At 55.5% G+C, this 24,024-nt stretch overlaps 1 protein-coding gene across 4 annotated transcripts; it reads right to left on the reverse strand.

The window, feature by feature from the left end:
* Positions 1 to 65: 65 nt before the first annotated feature.
* Positions 66 to 23,452, reverse strand: COL8A2 (collagen type VIII alpha 2 chain). 4 transcript variants are annotated; one of them, XM_049878749.1, is made up of 6 exons: positions 23,322 to 23,452; positions 15,039 to 15,083; positions 7,411 to 7,567; positions 4,183 to 4,271; positions 3,719 to 3,939; positions 66 to 3,114 (listed from the first exon to the last, which is right to left on the reverse strand). In XM_049878749.1, exons 4-6 carry the CDS (start codon positions 4,236 to 4,238, stop codon positions 1,196 to 1,198), a joined length of 2,196 nt encoding a protein of 731 aa, XP_049734706.1. In that variant the 5' UTR covers positions 4,239 to 4,271; positions 7,411 to 7,567; positions 15,039 to 15,083; positions 23,322 to 23,452; the 3' UTR covers positions 66 to 1,195. The 4 variants fall into 4 exon arrangements, with proteins under 4 accessions (XP_049734706.1, XP_049734707.1, XP_049734708.1 ...); XM_049878750.1 differs by lacking the exon at positions 7,411 to 7,567; XM_049878751.1 differs by lacking the exons at positions 4,183 to 4,271; positions 7,411 to 7,567.
* Positions 23,453 to 24,024: the final 572 nt, after the last annotated feature.

A 24,024-nucleotide genomic window follows, 5' to 3' on the forward strand; every position in this document is an offset into this window, starting at 1 on the left:
GGGCCCTAATCCTGCTTAGAACAGGAAATTGGAACCAGAGGGTGAGAGGAGAGGAAGCCCCTACAGATGGACCCCTTTAGTACACAACATACGTATCATATGGTTCTCATTAGAGAAAAGCAAGTGGATGTCTTCATCCCCAAGCTTGGGTGTGCCTCATTGGCCAAACAAGAGGCTGTCCACCTTGGGGATACTTGGATTGGGGACGGGGAGGATCCCCTTATAATATTGTACGAGCAAATCAGCACTACCCCGACACCCCACACACACCCCACACACACCCAGCAGGTGAGAGGGAGAAAGGGAGGGGCACTCATGTTTGGTGATTGATGGTCCTGCCTCATGCCAGGGCCTGTGCTAGACACTTCACAGAGTTTGGTCTCTGGCATGTGATGGTCCCCAGGAGCCTGTGTGGCTGCCCTCAGCTGGTGGGGGCAGCATGGGAGATGGAGGAGATAAAGCAAAAAGCTGCTTCCTGCCCCAGATCACAAACAACCTTCCCCTTGGCTGCAGCTGGAGCGGTGAAAGGGGTTGACCCTTCCCAGGAGGCTGCAGAGGGTCACGCAGCTGTACCCGCCATGGACGGGCCTAAGGCACAGCATAACCACTGGGGTTGCAGTCTGGGCAGGATGTCCGCCTCGATGAGTTCCCTTCTCTCCCTTTCCCCTGATTGTTCAGAGAAGCCTCTGCCATGTGCTGGAGATCCCAGGGGAGCTGGAAGAGCCCCAGCCAAGGACCGTGGGGGAGGCCATCTTGGGCCCAGCAGGAAGGGCAGGCTTGGGAGTGTGTCTCCCCGGGTGGATGGGGAGCTCAGCCCTGCCAGCTCTGACTCACAGAGGAGCAGCACTCTTCACGGCCCAGCAGAGCCCAGGACTCAAAGGGGGTGGGGAGTCTCCTACAGCTGAGCTGAGTGTCCTGGGGCCCTGCCTCCAGACCAGACAGGTTAGGAATTGGGGTGCAGTCCCGACATGGCACCGACACTTGGGAGAGACAGGGAGAGAAACTCAAGTCAGCCTCTTCCAGAAACAATCTCAGCCCATGTGCAGGGAGAAAGCAGGTCAGTCTCCTTTGGCCAAGGCCATGGCCGCCTCTATTCCACCTTTGGTTTTTTTCTCTAAATGGAGGTTCTTTGTAAGTGAAAAGTCTCTCTACCACTACAGAGGAGGAGGCCAGGGCAGCAGGGCCCCCTTGCGGGTTATGTGGGGCAGAGCAAGAACCCTGAAAAGGAGGAGTGGATGTACTCAGTGGAGTAGAGGCCGTTGGCCTGGTCTGAGGGCATCTGCACCCAGACCTGGTCATTGGGCCTCAGCTGGAGCACGGCCCCTCCAGATGCCTGGTCCAGGTAGCCCTTCTTGTATTCGTCGTAGGTGTAGGTGGCTGGCACGTTGTTCTTGTACAGGGCCACCCACACACTGGTGCCCTTGACGTGCACATGGTAAGCAAAGTAGTAGACGCCACCCACAGGGCAGGTGAAGATGCCAGTGGCAGGGTTGTAGCCGCTGTGGCCGTTGTAGAGGGTCCGGTCAAATTTCACAGGCATGCCCGAGGCAGGAAAGGGCGAGGTCAGCACGGCAGTGAAGGCGGGCGTGGCATGGGCTGACAGCTCACCCAGCCCGAACTGCGGCTTGCCCCCCTTGCCCAGCACAGCACCCTCCACGCCACCATTGGGCAGGTGCAGGCCTGCAATGCCAGTCTCATCAAAGGCCCCAGGGGCGCCAGGAGGACCAGGAGGCCCTGGAGGCCCTGGAGGACCTGTGAGTCCAGGGGAGCCAGGGACTCCAGGGGGCCCTGTGGGCCCAGCCATGCCAGGTTCCCCCACCTTCCCTTCTCCAGGGGCCCCTGGCAGGCCTGGTTCACCCTTAAGGCCTGGCAGACCTTGGGGCCCAAGAGGGCCAGCTGGGCCCTGGAGTCCTGGGATTCCCGAGGGGCCTCTCAAACCAGGCTGCCCAGGGAGCCCCAAGTCACCCTTCTGCCCTAGCGCACCCGCCACCCCTGGTCCCCCAGGGCGGCCGGTGAAACCAGGCTCACCCTTGGGCCCCGTTGGTCCAGGGAGACCATGGGCCCCAGGAAGCCCCCTCTCTCCTGGGATTCCAGGTTTCCCAGCCAGGCCGTTGAGCCCTTGGTCACCCCGAATGCCAGGTACTCCTGGGGGTCCTATAGGCCCTGCCTCCCCCTTAGGCCCAGGGGGCCCACGTCTGCCAGGGAGCCCTGCAGACCCAGGAAGTCCAGGGGGGCCCCCAAGGCCCTGTGGGCCCTGCTCCCCTGGCTCCCCATCTTCGCCTGGCTCACCCCTGTCCCCTAGGAGCCCTGGGACTCCAGCTGGGCCCCTGTCCCCCTTGGGGCCTGGCAGTCCTGGCATCCCATAGCCAGTGGGGCCTATCAGGCCCGGGGGACCCCGGACCCCTGGCTCCCCTTTGGCTCCTGCAGGGCCCTGTAGCCCTGGCACTCCTGCTGCCCCTGGTACCCCCACACCGTCCACCCCAGGGGGCCCTTTTGTGCCAACAGCCCCAGGCTCCCCCCTGGGACCTGGCATCCCAGGAGGCCCAGACTCACCCTTGTCTCCAGGGGCTCCAGGAAGCCCATCCAGACCTGGTTTGCCCAAGCCAGCTGGACCAGGGAGGCCAGGGGCCCCGGGGGCACCCCCCTGCCCTGGGGGCCCAGGCAGCCCTGGCTGGCCCACTCCATTATCCCCCTTGAGGCCTCGATTGCCTGGGGGCCCAAGCTCCCCCTGAGGCCCTGGTTCCCCTCGGAATCCTGGCGGCCCTGGCGCTCCCTGGGGACCTGGTTTTCCAGGGACAGCTATGCCTGAGGGGCCAGGAAGGCCAGGGGGTCCTGGGGGCCCCCGGAGGCCCTGGTCCCCTCGTATCCCTGGCTCTCCCCGAAGCCCCGGCTGCCCTGGTGGTCCAACCTTGCCTGGGAGCCCTGGGGGACCAGCCTTGCCCATCCTGGAGAAGCCAGGGGGGCCGGCGGGGCCAGGCTGCCCATGTAGCCCTGGCTTTCCAGTGCCTGGTTTTCCTGGGAAGCCAGGGGGGCCTGGAGGCCCCCGAGGCCCAGGCTTCCCAGGGGGGCCAGGCTCTCCTTTCAGGTCCATTGGCAGCAGTGGTAGAGGCATTTCTGAGAGAGAGACAGAAAGGGGGACAATCAGGGGCCTGGACAGTAGGGACAGGGGACACCATCTACCCCCTTCCCCACACGAGTATGGTGTACAATAGGAAGGGGGCTCTGTAACTGCTCATGAAGACCACTCCATCTTCCCCTCTCTGCACACCCCTCCCTGACTTCACGGGAGATGGAGTTTGGGGGTGACCTAGTGGGCCATCTTGAGGCCTGCAGGGTGTCCTCACCCAGGGCTCCTAGCACCCAACCTACCCAGGCAGGGTTTTACCCAAGAGTTTCAGGTGAGGGACCCTCACAACTGCATGACCTGGGAGTAGAATGGCCACCAGGTGGCACCAGCAGGCCACCTGAGAGGCGGTCGGAGCAGCATCCCTCCCACCTCCCCATATACCTTCCTGCCGCCCATCTGAAGACCTCCTTTACCAGCCAGCTGCACCCTGCTTCCAGACATGCCAGGGATGGGAGGCCCTGGCCAGCATAAGGAAGAAATGTGGGGATGGGAAGATCTTTGGTGGAGATTGAGGGGCTGAGTGGGGGTCTGGTGGAGATGGAGGAAGCTGGGAGTTCAGGGCCAGGAGTTGTACGGTGGGGAAACACTCACCCAGGTACTGGCCCTTGCCCTCACGGAAGGGTGGTCCCACGGGTCCTTTGTGCATGGGCTGCACGTACTTCACGGAGGCGTACCCAGCTGCCCCACCAGCCCCACCGCCAGTGGCTGCCCTCGGCCCACTCTCCAGCAGCAGCAGCAGCAGAAGCAGCAGAGTTGGCGGTGACGGTGGAGACAGGGGTGTCAGAGCCCCCCGCATGGCGTCCACGGGCTTGCTGCAGGGAGGAAGAGAGGGGGTCATCAGGCTGGTTTCTGTGTGGTCTGGCACCAGGCCCAGGGGTTCACAAAAAGATCAGAATTTAGATAGTATTCACAAGCAATTCCCAAAGTCTCAGGGGTCTGCAGAAGTCACCCCTAAACCTCTCCCAAACCTCTCTCCATCCCCACCGCACCTCCCTGGGCCCAGCTGCCTCTTCTCAGCCTTCCCCAAACCAGTCACCCCCTGCAGCCAGACTCACCTTCCAAAGTGAGATACCTCTGCTAACAAGCCTTTGAGGATAACACCCCTGATCATTTACTGGGCTCTCTGGAGGTGCTGGGCTAAGCTCTTTAAAAAAAAAAAAAGCTCTTTAGAGATACAAAATCACTTAGCCCTCACAAAACTTTAATGAAGTGTTACTACTGTCATCCCATTTTCCAGATGATAAAACTAAAGCAAAGGACACTAAGAAGCTGACCTGAGATTTGTCTTAGGTCTGTCTCCACATTACATTGATGCTCTCCCAGGGCTCCCAATTACCTTCAGGATCAAGTCCATGGTGCTTAGCATGACATTCAAGGCTTTTTTAATCTACCCTGTACCTGTGTCTCCAGCACTATTAACATTGCTCCCACCACCCCTTTCTCTGGCTCTGCTCCTCCCCATCCCCACACACCTTTGCCCCAATAATAAGACACCAGGTGGCCTCACACTTCTGGGCCTTTGCACCTGCTGTTTTTCTGCAATGTTCTTCCCGTCTTCTCCACCTGGCAAACTCCTATTCATCCTTCAAGGCTCAGGAAGCTATCACCTCTTCCTCTAAGATGTCTTCTGACAGTTAACCCCTCACTCCTTTGTATCCTCAACCTATCCCTGTCACAGCATTTGGCTCAACTCGGAGACAAGGCCTGGGTGGGGAAAAAGGATGGGGCCCTGGATTTGGAAGGCCACATTGAGTCCTCCACTCACCAGCTGGGTGAGCTTGGGCAAGAGGTTTTCGCTCTTTGAGCCTTGATTTCCTTACTTGTAGAATGGGAAAACATGTCCACACAGAAACTTGTACATGAATGTTCATAGCAGAGTTATTCATAACAGTCAAAAAATGGAAGCAACCAAGATGTCCATCAACTGATGAATGGTGTATCCATGCGATGGAACGTTATTCAGTAATAAAGAGAAACAAAGTTCTGATACATGCGCCAATATGGATGAATCCTGAACAATTAGGCTAAGTGAAAGAAACCAGCAGCAAAAAATAAACAAACACGTATTTTATGCTTCCATTTATACAAATGTCCAGAATAGGCAAATCTGTAGACACAGAAAGTAGATGAGTGGTGGCCAGGGGCCAGGGGAGGGGAGAATATGGACATGAAATACATGAAAAAGCGTTGAATCGTACACTTTAAATGGGTCAACTGCACAGTATGTGAATTATATCTCTATAAAGCTAAAAAATGAGATGACAACAGTACCTGATTCTCAGGGCTACTGTGATGATTAAAGAAACCTGCCTGGCTTGGGGAAGGCACCCATCAACACCTGAATGAGGGACTATCCGGCATTCTTCACACTCAGGGCAAGTCCCCCTCCCCCTGGCACCCAGGGACCTCTCGCCTTTACCTGGCAGTGGAGGGGTGGTTGCGGTGGGTTGTACACACCCAAGGATACATGTGAGGACTAAACCGCCCCCCCTGGTGCTGGGATGCATCTGGGGCTGCAAATGGGCGTTCCTTCGGGCTCAGCATCATAAGGGGCTTCCCTAGGGCCCTGAGGGAGGTCAGTGTACCCAGCTCCTGGGTTCAAATCCCAGTTCCACCGCCAATCTGCTCTCTGACCTTGAGCAGGTCACTCAACCTCCTTGAACCTCAGCAGATTAGTAAACCCGAACTAATGAGCCAGTTTGTGTTCAGGGCTTCCCAGGCTTCATCTTACTCACTCTTCTCAAAGACCCATGAGGCTCATGCAATTACTATCCCCATTTCATAGATGTAGAAACACAAGCATAGACTAAGAAGCCTGCACAGGTCACATGACTGGCAAGTGTCAGAGCTGAGGCCTCATGCCGAGCCAAGCCTGTCCTCAACACAGACCACGTGACTTCTCCGTGATAGGCCTGAGTCCAGGACTCAATGAGGCCATGCTGTACAGGCCTGGCCCACAAGGTAATGCTGATGGCCAGGAGGGGATTATCCATAAGGAAAGTAAGCACAGTGTTCACATTTTTTTACCGCATCAAGATTCTGTTTCTAGGTAGGGCTGGCATCTGCCTCTCGCCCAGGCCCACAGCACCCTCCTACAGAATCAAAGCCTCTTTTCAAACTTACAGTCCCTGACAGGGACAGGTGACCCAGTAAGCAAGGTAAGCACGGGCTTACTTACTAATCTGTAGCGAGCAATTGGTCATTACAATTGTTCACCTTGCTTACTGGGTTATCCGCTCCTGCTGATGGTGCATTTTGCCAGGTCCTGAGTGTTTTACATTTAACCTCCATACAACCCTGTGAGGTAGATATTATGTCATCCCCATGTTACAGATGAGGAAACTGGGGCAAGGTGGTCACCCGCTAATAAAGAGCGTTGTCAAAACCTATGCTCAGCCAGTCTGACTCTTGAGTCCCTGCCCCTCCCCACCCTCTCCTGAGCAGGGTAAAAAAAAAAAAAAAAATGGTGCTTAAAAAGCAACTTCCTCTCAGGGGACATCTAGTTCAATTGGTATAACCTAGTTTATAAAGAAAATGTTCTATATCCTACTTTGGTGAATAGCGTCTGGGGTTGTAAAAGCTTGTAAGCAGCCATCTAAGATACATCTACTCGTCCACCCTGACTGGAGCAAGAGAGAATGAAGAAAAACAAAGACACAAGGGAAAGATTAGTCCAAATGACCAATGGACCACAACTACCACAGCCTCCACCAAACTGAGCCCAGCACAACTACATGGTGACCAGCTACCACTGACTGCTCTAACAGGGATCACAATAGAGGGTCCCAGACAGGGCTGGAGAAAAATGTAGAATAAAATTATAACTCACAAAAAAGACCAGACTTACTGGCCTGATAGAGACTGGAGAAACCATGTGAATATGGCCCCACCAGACACCCCTTAATTCACTACTGAAGTCACTCCTGAAGTTCACCCTTCAGCCAAAGATTAGACGGGCCTATAAGACAAACAATACACGTGTAGCCTAACCACGTGTACGAGACTGAATAGGCACACCAGCCCACTAGCAAGAACAAGAAGGCAGGAGGGGACAGGAAAGCTGGGCGAGCAGAAATGGGGAACCCAAGGCCGAGAACGGGAGAGTGTTGACATGTTACGGGGTTGGCAACAACTGTCACAAAACTGTATGTGTATTAACTGCTTAATGAGAAACTAATTTGCTGTGTAAACTTTCACCTAAATCACAATTAAAAAGAAAAAAAAAAATTTCCCCTTCCCAAGAGCCTTCTAGAAAAGGACCCCTCCTGCACGAGTCACCTGACCTGGGAGGGAGCGAGGCCATCTGTGAGTCTCCCTCTCTCTCCAAGCTGCCCCATGGGTGTGATTCGAGAAGGCTCACTGCACTCCTAGTTGGTGGGGAGGCTGGCACGTGCCAGTCCAGGTGGATGGGGGGGTGGAAGTGAGCGCCTAGTTGAAGGGCTGTAAAAAGAAATAACACCCCTGGAGTTGTACAACGTGGCAGCCCAAGTGGGACCACCATCAGAGCCAAGGTGCCTGGGCCCTCTGAGCCCCAGTGCCCACCTGCCTCCTTTGCAGTGCCACCCCTCCCCTCCCCCACCACACACTTGACTCCTGGGCCTCCAGCCTGCATGCATTCTCTTCCCAGTACTGCTTTGCCTTGCTAATTCTTACTCTCAGGCTTCTGGGAAACCTCTCGGGCTCCTGGTGCCTGTGGGTCCCTGTCATAGTTCTTTCTTCACCCTGTAACTCTCCTACTCTCTCCACAGCCATGCTTCCCTGACTCCTCACCCAGCTCAGGGCCTGGCTGCCGCCCAGCCACGCTCCATAAATGTTTAACGAACTCAATTCACCATCAAATATAAAGAGCAAACCAGTAACTCCTTGGGTCCTTTCCTCAGGGTTTGCACAGATTTGGGAGAGACCCGCCGAGGGGGCCCTCTGCAGGCCCAGAGGAGCTCATTCCTTCATTCTGACTAGAATGAGAAGAGGTAGACTGTCCCATGGCCTGGGTCAAAGAGAACTTTACCTAAGAAGGTCCAGCTCTGGGAATAGAGGGGCACACGGAAGAACAATGAATTCACTTGCTCCTTGATCTCCCCATGGGGAAAGGAGGCTGAGAGCTGCTCTTATGCCAAGCAGGAGGTCAAGGGGCAGGAGGAGGGCTCAACCTGGCTCTGCCCACTCGGGCTGTGTGAACTTTGGCAAGCCATCACCCTCTCTGGTGACCTCTTGGGAAGCAAAGGCAGGAGCCAAGGTAGCTGGCAGGGGGGAGCCTGAGGTAGGACACATACAGGAGACGCTGATTCAGAGGATTGAGCCATGGCGGCAGCAGGGTAGACGCCGTGTTTGGACAGCTGCAAGTCCTTAACGGAGATTTTTCCCCCTTTTCAACAAATCCCCGTAAAACAGCATTTCGTCCAAGTCAGCGTTTCTGTGGCAGCCTGGGCCTCCTCCCGGGGAGGCTGAGGAAGCTGGCCCATGGTAAGTAGTGCTCCAGGGCCTTTCAGACCAGGGGGCAAATGGACCCCAGCAGGAAGAAGCCCCTTTCCCCCATGGACGTGGCTGAGGGAGGAGTAAAGGAGCACCCATTAAGTGATCTCTTCCCACATTTCTGCCACTTTCAAGGGGCCTGACCCAGGAGTGATGAGCAGAGGGGGTATGGGAGATCCCATGGAACTTGAAGACCTACCCACTCCCCATTCCACTTCACAGACGAGCTATCAGAGGTCCAGATAAGAGGGTGGGCCTGAGACTTGGGCAAGCAGGACCCAGCAGCCTCCCCTCCAGGTGGCTGGAACATGGCTCTGCGCAGGCTTCCATTCTCTAAGCTTCCCCACCCCAGACGCAGCTGAGGGAGCAGTGGGGAGCGCTTGGGCAGCCCCAGGGCCTGGCCAAACCACAGGTATGTTATGAGACGCTTCCTGTTATGGAGACATTTCTGCGGGATCCGGCTGCCCTGCTTGCTTGCTGGTGTGTCCTGTCTCCTCACTCACCATCCTCGCTCTCGGCTCTCTCCCCGGGTCTCTGGCCCTGACTCATTTCTCTCTCTCTCTCCCCTCCTCTCTTTCCAGTCCTGTGTCTGTCTCCTCAATAGGTGAGCAGCCTTTCTTGCGCAAACTCTCCCTATCAGGGGCCCAGCAGTCCCTGGGCTCCCATCCCAGCACAGCTACTTTCCAGCTTCATGATTTTGGGCAAGTGACTTGACCTCTCTGAACCTCAGTGTCCTCATCTGTAAAAGAGTGACCTGAGATGATCTGAGACCCCAGCCCCTCTTGCTGTGCTGCTCCATCGCATACCTGATGGTCAGGAAGGAAGTCCTCCCTTCAGTCTAACCACAGTTCCTCCTGCTGCAAAGCAACACCTCCACTTCCATCCCTTTAAAAACTCAGATGACTTGTTGCCAAAGGCCAGGATATTGTGTGATTGACTCCTAAAGTCAATTTTCTGGCCCTCTAGGCCATTTCCCTTAGAGCTCCTGAGATGAAGCTGACGGGGTGGTGGGTGGATGGGGCAGCACAGTCTGCTCAGGACTAGGACCCAAGCTCCCCCAGCCCACCCCAATCCCCAACCCTGCTCCAGTCATGGACCTGGGGAAAGAGCAGAGGAGCCACCCTCCTCACCCCCTGAACATGATGCCCACCTCTACCCCCACTGCCAGCTGGCAACTCCAGACTTTTCCAGGGTCCCTGAGCCCCACTCCCCCATCTCTCTCCCAGCTTATAGAAATTGAGTATCAGGAAGGGGGTTCTGCTTCCTACTCAAGATCCAGCCCTTCTCACCCCACACCTCTTCCTTGGGATAGCCCCCCCCAATCTCTGGCCTCTCTATCCCAATGTCCACATACCCTGCCCAGATACGCTGGCCCCCAGGGGCAGATTAGCCAGTAAGCACGCTAGGCACTGGCTTACAGTAAGCAAAGTACACGGGCCTTAATTGTGTTTACTTACTAATCTATAGTGCACGATTTCACCACGTCAAAGAGTTTCATTAAAGATGTGGTGAAACCTAGGTGAAATTGTACACTAAAACTACCGATTAGTAAATAAGCACAATTAAGCCCCTGCATCCCTTGCTTATTGGGTAATCTGTCCCTGCCTTCCCCAGATACTCTCATCTCTCTTCAGCCCTTCTCAGCCAAGCCTCTTTAAAGAACTAGCCCTCACCCCCCACTCACCCCTCATTTCCCGGGTAGCTCCTCCCCAGAACTGAATCCCGCCTAGTGACCTTGTTCTCCCCTCTCCTCTAAAGGCTCCTCCCCAGATCCTTCTCTGCTCCCTGCCTGTGCCCACTCTGCAGACCCAGGGTTGCCCCATGCAGCTGGATCAGGCCACATCTCCTTCCTGGTTCTCCTGAGGCTCTTAGCAAGCACTGGCTCCCACGGCTCCAGCCCCTCACCAAGGACTCACACATCTGTCTTCAGCTACGACTTCTCCGCAGTCCCTGAGCCCCAGATTCTTGTGTTCAGCTATCAGCTGAGGATTTTCACCTGGCTGTCCCTAGGTACCTCCATCCAAACTGCTCTCATTACCTTCTACCCATTACCTGCTTCTCCCCCACACCCAGATATCCAGACCAGAAATCTGGACATCATCTCCAATACTTCCTTACAGGGCAGTGAGAAATCCTTCTAGCCCATACAGTGCCTTGGTGCAATTAGAAAAAGGCACCCCTCCTTCCAACAAAAGGAGCCCTGGTGGTACAAGGTTAAGTGCTTGGCTGCTAACCAAAAGGTCAGTGGTTTGAACCCACCAGCAGCTCCATGGTAAAGATTTCAGCCTAGGAAACCCTATGGGGCAGTTCTACTCTGTCCTATAGGATCACTATGAGTCAGAATCAACTTGATGGCATACTACCTTTCCAGGGTGCCCTTGTGCAGTAAACAACCTGCACAACCACACATGGCAGCCCTCCTCCTTTCCCCTCAAACCCCCAATCCAATCCTGTGGAATATGTCTCTTCTACTTCTCCCACTTCTGTCTCTTTCCTTCCTTCCCCATGGCCTCTGTCCTAATACAGACCTAGTACTCCCCCAGCACAAAGCCCATGGGCAGGCACATCCCAGCCACACAGAAATTAATTTCTTAAATTAAACTGCTAAATCCTCCCTTGGATTCTCATAACAATCTCTTTTAACAAGTCTCAGCCCCAAGCTTCTCTCTGTTTCCTTCAATACGTCCTACATACACGCCAACAAATTAAAAAAACATTTGCCATCAAGTCAATTCCAACTAATGGCAACCCCATGCATGTCAGAGTAGAACTGTGCTCCACAGGGTGTTCAATGGCTGATTTTTTGTTGATCACCAGGCCTTTCCTCCAAGTTGCCTCTGGGGGGGGACTCAAACCACCAACCTTTTGGTTAGCAGCTGAGCACTAAACCGTTTGCACCACCCAGGGACTCCATATACTTCACCAGTGCTTCTCAAACTTTACTGTGTGTCAGACTCATCTGGAGAGCTTGTTAAAATGTAGGTTCCTGGGCCCCACCCCAGAGATCCTGATTCAGAAGATACGAGGTAGGGCCCAGTCATTTGCATATCTAACTAGCACCCGGATGATGCTGATGCTGACTGTCTGGACCACACTTGGGCACCATGGCTCTATATGACTGATTTCTGTAAAGCACAGTTCTACCCGGGGTCCTCCCCTGCTCTGGGTCCTTCTATGGCTCCCTAGTACTGAGAGGATAAATTCCAAGTTATTCATTCTTGAATTCACATGGCGAAGCGTCATGCTTTAGACCCAGTACAACACAGACAGGTTAGGATGGAGGAGGCAGAGAGATGGGTGTGTGTGAAGGGCCCCAGAGTGTGTGCCATGCCCGACTGTGTCCCTTCCTCCACGTCTCTGCATCGAGTCCAGTCCTCATCAGCCTGTGTGTCTCAGCATCTCTCTACATGTCTCTTGCCAGCTAGCTCTGTGTCCCCATCCCATCTGTCTGCCCATCTCTGTGACCCTGCTTGTCTGTCTTTGTCCTCTCCTGTGTCCCCTACACTGTCTGAGTTCCAGTCTGTGTAAAGCTCTGCTGTTGATCAGCTGGTGGGACTCTCCTGAAGGCTAGCATTAGAGCCCACACCCACCCATACGAATGCCCCTGGCCTCCCTGGACAACCACTGAGCAGACCACAAGGTCTCGATGGGGCCTTGGAGGGTCCAGTACCCATAAGCTGAGCTCTCTGTCCGGCTGGATTACTATGAGACTCTGAACCCCCAACTTATTTTTTATTATTTTTGATATTTCATTTCTTTTTTGTGGTTGAGAATGTACACAGCATAACATACACCAACTCAACAATTTCTCCGTGTACAGTTCAGTGACACTGATTACATTCTTCAAATTGTGCAACTACTCTCACCCTCCTTTCCTGACTTTGAACTGCAGCTGGAGGACTGCTCCAAAGCCAAAGAGCTGCCTGGAATCTAGGAGTTGGGGGATAGAGGGAGGTGGCCAGGAGGGGGCAAGGCTGCCTGGGGCCCCGCATCACCTGGGTTGCTGGCGGGACAGGGGTTCTGCCTCTGCCTACCTCACCTGCCCCACCTGTTCACCTGAGGGTCCTAACATCTTTTGTTCTTGCAGATGAGGTTCTCAGACCACCAAATCAAACGAACCGAATCCATTATTGTTGAGTGTGACTCATAGCGACCCTAAAAGACAGAGTAGAACTGCGCCATAGGGTTTCCAAGGAGCGGCTGGTGGATTCGAACAGCCGACCTTTTGGTTAGCAGCCCCAGCTCTTAAGCACTGCACCACCAGGACTTCTCCCAGATCACCCACCAAAACCAAACCCACTGCCATCGAGTCAATTCTGACTCATAGCGACCCTATAGGACAGAGTAGAACTGCCCCGTAGAGTTGCCAAGGAGCGCCTGGCGGATTCGAACTGCTGACCTTTTGGTTAGCAGCTGTAGCACTTAGGCACTACCCCACCAGGGTTTCCTCCCAGATCACAGGGAACCTCAGTTTGGGAGGCAGCACTGGAAGGAGGCTTGAAGGAAGGTCAGAGTTCAACAGGCCCGTGGGTGCAGGCGATGGTGGAACATTGAAAGCTGAGAGCAGAGCAAAAATCGGGGCAGAGAAGATGGTGGGGCGGCGGGAGGGCACGGGGAGAGATTTCAGGGGGGTGGCCTTCTAGAGGCCGTGAATCTGTAGGTTTGGAACTTGGTGGGGGGAGAAGTAGGCTGGAGATAAAGACATGGGTTCACTGACAGGGTTGCTGCAGCCTGGACTAGGGTCACAGGCTCACCCTTGGGGAAAACACGATGTTTAGGGAGAGAGAGGAGCCCACTGCACCTGTGGCTCTATCCCCATCACCCTAGGATCCAAATAGCCCCAAATTTCTCAGTTCCTGTACCACCCACCTTCTGGCCACATAAGCCCCTTGGCCTGCACTGCCCTTCCTGCCCCTTCCTCCCTGCACAGGTAAACCAGCACCAGCGGTTGTGGGGCAACCTTCCCACCCACGGCGACCCCGTGTGAGTTAGAGCAGAGCTGCACTCTGTGGGGCTTTCAATGGCTGATCTTTCAGACGTAGATCACCAGGACTTTCTTCTGCAGTGCCTCTAAGTGGACTTGAACCTCCAACCTTCCAGTTAGCAGCTGAGAGCATTAGCCATTTGCACCATCCAGGGACCCAGGCATACAGATTATTCCTCATGTAACACCCGGTGGCGTAGTGGTTGAGTGCTATGGCTGCTTAACCAAGAGGTCAGCAGTTCGAATCCGCCAGGCGCTCCTTGGAAACTCTACGGGGCAGTTCTGCTCTGTCCTATGGGGTCACTATGAGTCGGAATTGACTCTATGGCAGCAGGTTTGGTTTTTTTGGTTTAACACCCAGCTCAAATGACTCCTCCTTCGAGCAGCCCTCCTTCCCTTCCTCAGACAGAAGAGCTCCCCCTCTTGGGCACCTATAGCATGACAGTATCTCTTCCCCCACCCCACCCTCTGACACTCTCAGGGTCCCCACCCTGAGCTCCACACCTCTGACAACCCTACCCCCCAACTCTGCTAAACCTGCAAGGGGAAGAAAGCCCCTTTCTGTCTCTGGCTCTTTCTGAGTCCTTTCCAGCTCTGGGCTGGAGGGGGCTTAGGCTGAACCTCCCTCTCCTGGTCCATGTGCCAGGCCCCCAGGCTCTACCCACCTCTGAGACTCCAGACACCCAACTACTCCCCTAGGGGAGGAGCGTCTTGGGGCAAGAAAGTGTCCAGGGCAGTAAGAGCACCAGGCGGGCGCAGATAAACCAGAACAGGCCCTCAGTGGGCAGAACCAGGGGCAACAATGTATCCACAGGTTGGCAGCCAGGGAGCTGGCCCTTCCCCACCAAGGGACACAGGCCTGCCCTCCCTCGCAGGCTCTCCAGCAGAGTTCTTGAGCTTCTGACCTGCACTAGACCACTAAAGGCCAGGAACTCCCCTCCCTGGACCCAGCCACCCCAGGCCTCAGGCCGGGCCAGGCGGAGCCTCCCTAGCCGCCAATCCCTCGCCTTCTGGTTCACATTTGCAGCCTTTTCCGGAGCGCCACCCGCCGCCCCTGCCTCCTCACGCCTGCCAAAATTCCTCGGCCTCCGTGGCTTCCCCGCATGGTGGCAGCAGCAGCGGCGACAGGAGGGGCCATGCTGGCTAGGGAGGGGGCCTGGTGGGAGCGTGGCCAGGCCACTGCACCACGGGCTGGCCAAGCAAACACGGGGCGCGCCAAGGAGCTGGGGCAAAATAGTTCACAAATGAGAAAAAGCTGCTTCTGAGTTGGGCTGGGGTTTTAAAACCCAGACCACAGGGAGCTGAAGTCACCTGTAAGAAGGGCTGCCCTCAAGGACGCCCTGGGCCTGGGAGAGGCTTCTGCTGTAGCAGGAGAGAGCAAGGATAGACAGCAGCAAGCACAGGCCTCATCCAGCCTGAAATATCAGAGAAACCCACCCAAAAAATCTAGCTTACCTTTCAGGTCGGAGGGACCTTAGAAGTTCCCAGCAGAGGCGGGGCCTGAGGATGGAGAAGAGAACAGTGAGGGAGATGCCAGGGCCCAAAGAGGCCTCTGGTCCTAACCTGCAGCCACCACATCGCCCCAGGCTTCTTACCAGGAGCCCCTGCTGGGACACCACCTGGCCCTAGTCTCTCTTTTCAGTTTCCTCCTCCCTTCAGGGAGCCAGGGTCTGTCCCACACTGGGCCCCCGTTCCATCATGCATTCTATGCACACTTAGCAGTGCCCTCTGACTGCCTGGCCCTGGGCTGATGGGGTTCCCCCTGTCTAGAGCTCAGGCTGAAGAAGCCCCTTCTGTGTGCCAGGGTCTATACTAAAGAAGCCCCTACTATGTGTCAGGCCCTGGGCTGGGGTGGTCCCTACTATGGGCTAGGGTCCCTGCTGGGGAAGCTCCTTCTGTGTGTGGGACCCCAGGGTTGGCCCTGGGACACAGAAACAGCTCAACCCCACGCCCTCCCCTGTCCTGCCCTGAGGATGCTGGGGGCTTCAGACAAGTGGGCATCACCTAAGTAAGTGGCTAAGGCATCTGGACTGTAGGAACCCAGAGGGGGAATATTGCCTCCACCATGAGTTTCCTCGGAAGGCTTCATGGAGGGAGGGGCATTGGAGCTGGATCCTGAAGGATGAATAGCAGTCTGAAAGGCAGGCAAGGTAAGAAAAGGTATTTCAGGCTGTAGGAAGCAGACTGGCAGATACAGGGAAGGGCCAGAAGTGCTGTGGGGCTGGGGAGGACAAGCAGGAGCTGAGAAGGCTGGGGCAACATGATGAGGCACCTTGAACACTTATCTTGGATTTTTCCAGAAGGGTATGGGGAGCCACGGAATGCTGTTCAGTGAGAATGCGATATGGTGAGAGCCTTGAATAGTCATTTCTGCCTCAACGCAAGCATGGTGCTGGGCTCTAACGTAAGCCTGAGTCCAGGTCACACCACTATATACGGAAGAGCTGGGGCTGTAAGCCAGGCCCAGACGTGACTCCTGGTTGGGTGGGGAGGGGACGCCCAGCCAGCACACCTGGCAAGGAGGCCTGAGGCCGCGTCACTCTCTCCCCCAGCTGCTTGCTCGCCTCTGCCCGCTCCCATGGAAACTCTGACATCCCAGCCCTGTCTCTCACTGCAGAAGCAGCCAGATGCAGAGCCAGCAGCTCCTAGGCTTCTCCCCAACTCGGCTGAGCCCAGCTTCCATCCCTGCCACTCTGAACACCATGACCCCAAGGGTAGGTCAGGAGGCCGCTTCTGAAGCCCCAGCCTGGCTGGTGAAGCCTGGATAGGGTGTCTTCACTGCCCAGCTCTGCCCCAGTTCTCTGGCCTCAACCCCCCATCTCCACCGTGGGGCATGGGGTTCCCTAGAGGGAGAGTGGAATTGGTAAAGATACCCCCTTATTCACCCACACCTGAGAGGTGACAGTCCCCACTCTACAGGTAAAGACATTGAGGCTCAGGAGAGAAAGCGGCTGATGTTGGATGTGGGCTTTGAAGTGGGAACATGGATTTAACTGTGTGGTGCAGGGAGGGGCCATCAGCCCAGGCCGAGGGAACAGCAACACAAAGGTACAGAGGTGTGAAAGCCCTGAACATATTCAGAGGGTGGAGGTAACTAATCACAGGTAACGTTTATTGTACACCTACTATATGCCAGGTACTATTCTGGGCACTTATTATGGATTATCTCATTTATTCCTCATAACAACCCAATCCTGTAATTACTTCATTTTCTCTTACAGATGGGGAAACCTAAGGACAGAGAGGTTAAGTAACTGGCCCAAAGTCACACAGCTCTTGAGAGGTAGAGCCTGAATTTGAACCACTAGGCTATTTGCTCCAGAACTTCTCCACTATACAGACAATTTGAGGCAAGAAGGGCTGTCTGGGGTCAAAATGAGAAATGCCTTGAATATCAGAATCAGATGCTTTGCCTTGAGTCCAGAGACCCCCTTGGGCGAAGCCCAAAGCTAGCTCCCACCACCTTCACCCATCCCAGCCCTTAATAATAAGCCAAAAACCGAACCCTGTTGCTTTTGAGCCAATTCCAACTCATAGCGACCCTATAGGACAGAGTAGAACTGCCCCATAGAGTTTCCAAGGAGCAGCTGGTGGATTTGAACTGCTGACATGTTGGTTAGCAGCCTGAGCTCTTAGCCACTGTGCCAGCAGGGCTCCACCCTTAATAATAATTGTCTCTAAATCCCAAGTGTATTTTATGCACTAGACACAGCTCCAAGCATTATTTTGTCAAACCTCCCATAACTCTGTAAGGCAGAAACTACTGTCCCATTTTACTGAGGAGGAGCATTGAGACCCAGAGAGATGACATCCATTATTCAAGGTTACAGGGCTAGGAAATGAAGGGGGTGGGAGTTGAACCCAAGTCTGACCATCCCCAAGGTTTTTGAACCCCTATACACTTGGGCTTTCTGGAGACATGGCTACAGATGCTACTTTCCCTACCCCCTCAACCCCCACCTGTACTGCCTGAACCCAGATGGCAACAGGGAGTGGCAAGGTTGGGAGCAGAGTGGGCAGCTACTATAAAAGGCCCCAGGAGCCCACTCCAGTTGACCAAGGTCCCCCTCCGTCCTACAAGATAGGAAGTTGGGTTGGGTGGGTGTACCAGGGTGGTGCTTTGTTCTTAGCCTCCACCCCCAGCCACCTTCCCTAATCCTCTCCGTGAACTCCTCCACTGGCGACATCTCCCCCTTGCACAGAGCCTGCTGCCAGCTAAATCCCAGGCCAGATGTGGGTGGAACAGTCTGCCCTCCAGCTTCTGAATGCTGCAGGGCTCCCAAGGAGACTGGCCAGGGCCCCAGGCTGGCTTCCCCATTTCATCTTTCCAAACTGAGGTATTAATGGCCACGAGGGAAACAACTAGCCTCAAGGGGTAGGCCTCAAAGGAGAAGGCCCCACTTTCTGAGCCCCTACCACAAGCAGGCACTGGGCTAAGAGTCTTTCTTAAAAAAATCATGCAGAACCACTTTGGGACCCAGCTGCGTATCTTCATATCCCAATCCTACCTCTTACTAGCACGTGACCTTGCCTGTCTGTGTCTTAGCTTCTTCATCAGTAAAATGGCAACAATTTCTACCTCATAAGGTGTTTGTAAGGACTCAATGAGTTAATTTCATGTACTTAGAGCAGCATGTGGCATATAAACCAAAAAAACCCAAACCCATTGCCATCAAGTTGCTTTCAACTCATGGTGACCCCGTGTGTTGCAGGTAAAACTGCTCCACAAGGCTTTAGTAGCTGTAATCTTTACAAAAGCAAATTACCAGCCCTTTTTTCCACAGCACAACCGGGTGAGTTCGAACTGCCAAACTTGGTTACTAGTCTCAAGTGCAAACCATTTGTGCCACCCAGGAACCTTGTCTGGCATGTAAGAACACTCAATAAACGACGGCACTGGGTATTATTGTAATTATCTTCACCATGACTATTCCAACAGCCCTGTGAGGTTAGTACTATAAACCCATTCTACAGATGAAAAAATAGAGGCTTAGAGAGAAGTCATTTGCCCAAGTTTGCCCAGTTAGCCAGCAGTGGGTGGTTCCAGAGTTTGAACACAAGCTGAGTGAGCACAAAGATGACAAAGACAGCCTCCCATCTCCTCTGAACTGAGGCACAGTGTGTGTGGGGAGGGGGTCCTCAACGCCTCCTCAGCCCCTCCTATCTGACCCCCAGAGGCCCCCAGCCCCTGCTGTCTCTGCAGGAGGGGACTCTGCATTCCTGGCTAAGCAGCCGGATTTGCTGTGCTCCAGGAACTATGAAAAGAATGTTTGCCACGAGCTGAGCCGCGGTAGCCCTGTCAGAGGAAGTGTGGCCTGGAGGGCCCACGCAGAGCTGCTTGGCAGCCAGCAGCCACCACAGAGGGAAGGAAGGAGGCTAGACGGAAAGGAGAACTTCCAGGCAGTTAGGGCTGTGGACGCTGGATGGGGATGAAGTCCAAAGAGTCGGCCTCCTGGGCTTCCTTCAGGACAGGAGAAATAGTCCCTCCATCCGCAAGTCAGCCTTCTCCTCACCACTGCCCTTGAGGAGAGCCAGGTGGGCATTAGTGGCCCATCTTATGGACAGGGTGATGGAGACTTAGAGGAGGACTTGAGATCACACCTTAGAGGAGCCTGAGGTGACACAGCTCCAGTGGCAGGTCTGAGACCAGAGACCAGACCCCTCGGCTCAGACTCCCCTTCCTTCCAGACACAGCCCTGCCTGACATGGACGCCCCGTACACACACACACACACGCACGCGCACACACACACACACACACACACACTGGAGCCACAGCAGATTCTTAGATTCTAGAAAACACCATCCCAGTCCTCACTGTTCTGGGCCTTCTCTGGGTGCGATCTTCTCACACCTGCTACTTCGCAGGCTTCCCCCCAGAAACACATCCTGTGCTGTGAAAATGCCTGGCACACTGTGATGCTCAGCAATTCACTTCTCTCCCCACCAGGTCAGGACCAGAAGCCCCAGAGAAGGAAGCGCCCCAGGAGGTCAGCGGGAGGAACACAGTCTGTGCATTCATTCTCACAGTCCTAGAAGGGACAATTCTCTGTGCCTCTACTTCCCCCTCTGTTAAATGGGTTACCAACCCCTGCCTTGCAGCATTGACAAAAGGCCTGAGACGTGAACCTGGCACACAGTAGGTGTCCAATAAACTCTTACTGATGCCCCTCCCCCAAAGAATGAGGGATTGAAATCAGACAGCCTCAGGCCCAGGTTCCTTCCACCCCAGGTTCCAGGAGGGCCCTGCCAGGAAGGGCTGCCTTTGGAAGGAAGGGGAGGCTGAGCCAAGGCCTGGTCTCTGGTCTCAGTTCTGCCACTGGTGCTGTGTGACATCAGCCAAGTCCTCCTCTAAGTCTCCATCACTCTGTCCATAAGATGGGCCAGTAATGCCCGCCTGGCTCCCCTCACAGGCAGCGATGTGGCACTAACCCCCCTTTACACCCCCACAAGGGCCCCTCCAGGCTGCATGGGGATAGTCACCCCCAATTCACAAATGTCCAAGAATCCAAATGGAAGCAGAGTTAGGTCCTCCCTAGTCTTCTCTCAGGATCCAACCAGAGCACAGAATCAAGAGTCTGGGGAGGGTTCTGGGTTCTGTCCCCTGATCATGTGTGTGACCTGGGACCACTCCTCACCTCTCTGCAGGCAAAAGCACCCCAGAGGCAAGTATTAGCATTCCCATTGAATAGATGGGGAAACTGAGGTACAGAGAAGGAAAACCCCTTACCCCAAGTCACATAGAAAGTAACCCAGATCTGACTCCCAAGGCTGCTCTTCCCTCACCGCACCTGCTGACTGACTCCTCTCAAAGTCCTCTGTCCACACCTCGCCCGCCCTGGAACAGAAGGGGTCTGGAATTCCCTTTCTGGAAGCGTGACTTCCATGGAGGATACGGGGCCTCACATACTCACCTGGGCTTCTGTGCACAAGAGCTAACCACATCCCAGGCCGCCCAGACACTACCCCCCAGCTCATAGACACACTAAAGGTCCGAACCTCAGCTATTTGAGTGTATCAGATCTTGGGGTCCAAACCCATGTCTCCCCCTGACTTGCCTCTTCTGAGGACGAAACGCCACCACCTAGTGAAAGGTTCCTGGGCCCCGCCTCCCCTCACCCTCTCAGCCAATCAGTCACCGAGGCCTGTCCAGTCTTCCACTCCTTCCTCTCATCCCCATGGCAACCACCCCATTCAGCCCCCATCATCTTCCAGCCTCCTCACTAGTCACCCTGCCTCCAAAACCCCTTCTACCCTCCCCCGCAAGAGCAGCCAGAGTGACTCCCAGGTTGCACCCCTCCCCAGCTCACACCCTTTCTCTGGCTCCCCCACCTAAAGAATCAATACTCTTAGGCAACAGACAAGGCCCCTGGAAATCTGGCCTCAAAGTTCTGTGTCCCTCCCACTCCCCACTGTGTAATCCAGCACTACCCAATTACTCATTATCTGTCCTGAAAGAACTCTTCCGCTTCCCACCTCTGCACCTCCGCACATGCTGTTCCCTCTGTCTGGAATACCGCCCATTCACCCTTTCCACCACCTGTACCTGTCAGAATCCCTGTTATCCTTGGAAGCCCTTACCAAAGCCACCTCTTCCACACGACTGATCGCCCGCACTTTGGCTTGCATGATGCCTCCCCTTCATGTACCCTGATGGGCCCCTCGAGACCACAGCTGTGCCCCATGTGAAAGGCTGCTGCACCTCTTTCGTCGGTCCACTCCAAATCTAAATGCCTCAGGCAGGCCCTGGATGGGACCAGCTCATCTGAGGCCCTGCTTCCCTACAAAGAGAGCCCAGTGTCTGCCATCAGAGGGCAGGGAAGCTGGGGCTCTGCCAGCCTTCCGTCTGACTCGGGCCCAAGCGAGGAGACAGTGGGGGGGCCTCAGGCTGACAGCCCTGACTCATATCCCTCCCCTCCCTCTTACTAGTAGACACATTCACTCCCATCTTTTCTTTCCCCTTCCTCTGAGCCAAAGAGCAGAAACACTCATTTTCACTGCGGTGGACAGAGTGAAATCAGAGAGAGAGCCCCTGGTGAGTGCGTCTGAGTGTGAGGGTGTGGGTGTGTGTGTTGTTCTGTCTGATTGTGTCTGGCTGGGTAGCGTGGGGCTGCAGGAGTGTGTGTCTGTAAGAGTTTGGGTGTGTGTGTGTGTGTGTGTATGCCTGCCTGTCATCGTTTCAGCTTTGTGATGATGTTTCGGCAGAGGAGTACGCCCACACGTGGCTAATGAATGTTTGAGGCTGTGTGTAATTGTGAGTGGCAATGAGTGTACCTGTGTGAGTGAGTCTGTGGTTCATCCCACTGTTGTTTTGGGGTGACTGTGTGTCTGAGTGTCTTTGGTGTCCACCAGTACAATGAGAGGGCAGTGGGACATCTATCCCCTGAGGAGACTGCTCTGACCAAGATGACCAACTCCTCAGGGTGCCTCTCCCAATCCTCATCTCCTCCCCTGGGCTCCAGAACAGGCTCCCTGAGGGCCCGCATCTGCTCAGGGTAGTGAGGGTCAGTCCTATCTTAGCTCAGTCCCAGAGAGGGGCCCCAGGCTGCTTGAGCCTCCAGCCACCATAGACCATAGCCCTCAGACCTTTCAAACACCTGGGGCAGCCCCTGGGAGGTATTTGCAAAGAGCACTCAGAGGAGGGGATGGACCCCTGCCACCAGACAAGGGCACAGGCCTTCTCAGCAAGAGGGACTGAAGGCAGACTTGAGGAAGGACTTCTGGGTTGCCAGGGTGCCCTGAGGGAGGTCAGTGGCATTTCTGTGTCAGGAACCTGACATGTTCTCACACACACTGACAAGCACACACTGACTGACACACATTAATAACACTGGCAGATACCTGTTTCCCCTCATACCTCACAAATGCACACACTGACAGGTACACACGCAGGTACACACACAGGCACACACATACAAGCATACTCAGAGGGGTCTGCCCTTCTCCAACTCACAGTTCCTGGCTCCTCTGGCTAAATAGCATTTCTCCGCCTGAGGGCTCCTGGGCCAGTGTGTCTCCAGGCCAAGGACAGAGATACTGGGGATGTTGTACTGGGGTCCTAAGACCCCAGTCCCTGTAGCCAGGCAATAATAGCACCCTCACCCCCTGCAAGTCCCCATCTGGAACTGAAGGGCGGCGCTGAGTCTCTGGCAAGGGCATTCCTCAAAATCTCACTCTCCAGCTTAGGGGGAGGCCTGTAGGGCTCCAAGAACAGGAGGGACTTGGGGGCAGAGGCAGAAAACCAGAAAAACTGGAAGGTGACCAGGAAACCAGAAATGGCAGAGAGATGAGAATGGAGCAGTGGGTGGGAGCTGAGGGGGCTTCCCTTGCCTGGTGCTGAAGGGGGCTCTGGCCCCCACTTGGCCCTCTCTCCTCCACCACACTGCGAAAGAGACTTTGTCTCCCCATTTTACGGGTGGGATACCATGTCCAAAGCCACATCGTCTGGGATTCCAACCCGGGGCCGTCTGATGCTGGAGCCCCAGTTTCTGGGAGAGAGTGGGGCTTTTTCTGGGATTCTGCCCTGCAGCTCTGGATGGAGGAAAAAAACGAAAGCAGGGAACGAAGTGGGCTCCCCAATTTTGCGCCGACTCCCTGGCCCGAGTCACCCTTCCCTTCCCTACCCAGAGACTGAGGCGCCTGCCCCGCTGTCCGGTAGAGTCTTGGCGGAAGCCCAGCCAGGGTTCTGCCCTCGGGGCACCCCTAGGTCCCAGCCTCAGTGCCAGCCTCCTGGCTTTACCTGCAGGGCGGCGGCGGGGCCCGCTCCGGCCGTCGAGTGCAGCCCCGAGGCGGCGCCAGCACGCAGAGGCGCGAGGGGCGCGGGCTCCCGAGGGGGCGGTACGGGCCGGCGGCGTCTGTCGGGGTCCGAGCCGGCGGGGCTCCGCGTCGCTCTGCCGGCCGCCCCTCGCGGCTGCCGGAGTGGGCGGGCGGCGCTGGGGAGGGGGGGCCCGGACGGCGGGAGGGGTGCGGCGGGGCGGGGCCTCCACCCTCCTCTTTCCACTGCCACCGCCAAGGCTCGTGCCCCGCCCGGCCCGAGTGCGCGCCCAGCGCCCGGGCCCGCACCCCTCCAGCCCCGGGCTCGGACACCGGCCTCCCCCGCCCCGCCACCGCGAGATCCACCCTGAGACCCCAACGCACACGCACAGCCTAGGCAGCTCACCCACCCTGTGTCTGCGTCTAGGGCCCTCGAGGGCTCCCTGTCTAGGGGGGCAGACAGACGCAGCCGATGAGGAAGGAGGACATGGCGTGGTCACTGTGGTAAAGGGGCTGCACAGCGGTTGTGGCCCGTAGAGAAGGAATCTACAGAAGGCTTCCTGAAGAAGGTGACCTAGGCTGAGCTGAGAAGGATGAGGACTTGAGGGTGGGGGAGACAGTCGGGATCTGCATTGTGGGCTTAGGGAGATGAAAGGGGTGTGGTCACAGAGGCGCTCAGGAAACAGATG

Source organism: Elephas maximus, chromosome 3 (assembly GCF_024166365.1).
Source record: "Elephas maximus indicus isolate mEleMax1 chromosome 3, mEleMax1 primary haplotype, whole genome shotgun sequence".
NCBI lineage: Eukaryota > Metazoa > Chordata > Mammalia > Proboscidea > Elephantidae > Elephas > Elephas maximus.

Excerpts from the sequence above, each read along its gene's own strand:
- COL8A2 (XM_049878750.1), bottom strand. The coding sequence starts at position 4,238 with ATGATCAGGGGTGTTATCCTCAAAGGCTTGTTAGCAGAGGTATCTCAC. Across the intron at positions 3,940-4,182 it reads GAGGTATCTCACTTTGGAAG|CAAGCCCGTGGACGCCATGC; the intron begins GTGAGTCTGGCT and ends TCCTCCCTGCAG. Across the intron at positions 3,115-3,718 it reads GGGCAAGGGCCAGTACCTGG|AAATGCCTCTACCACTGCTG; the intron begins GTGAGTGTTTCC and ends TCTCTCTCTCAG.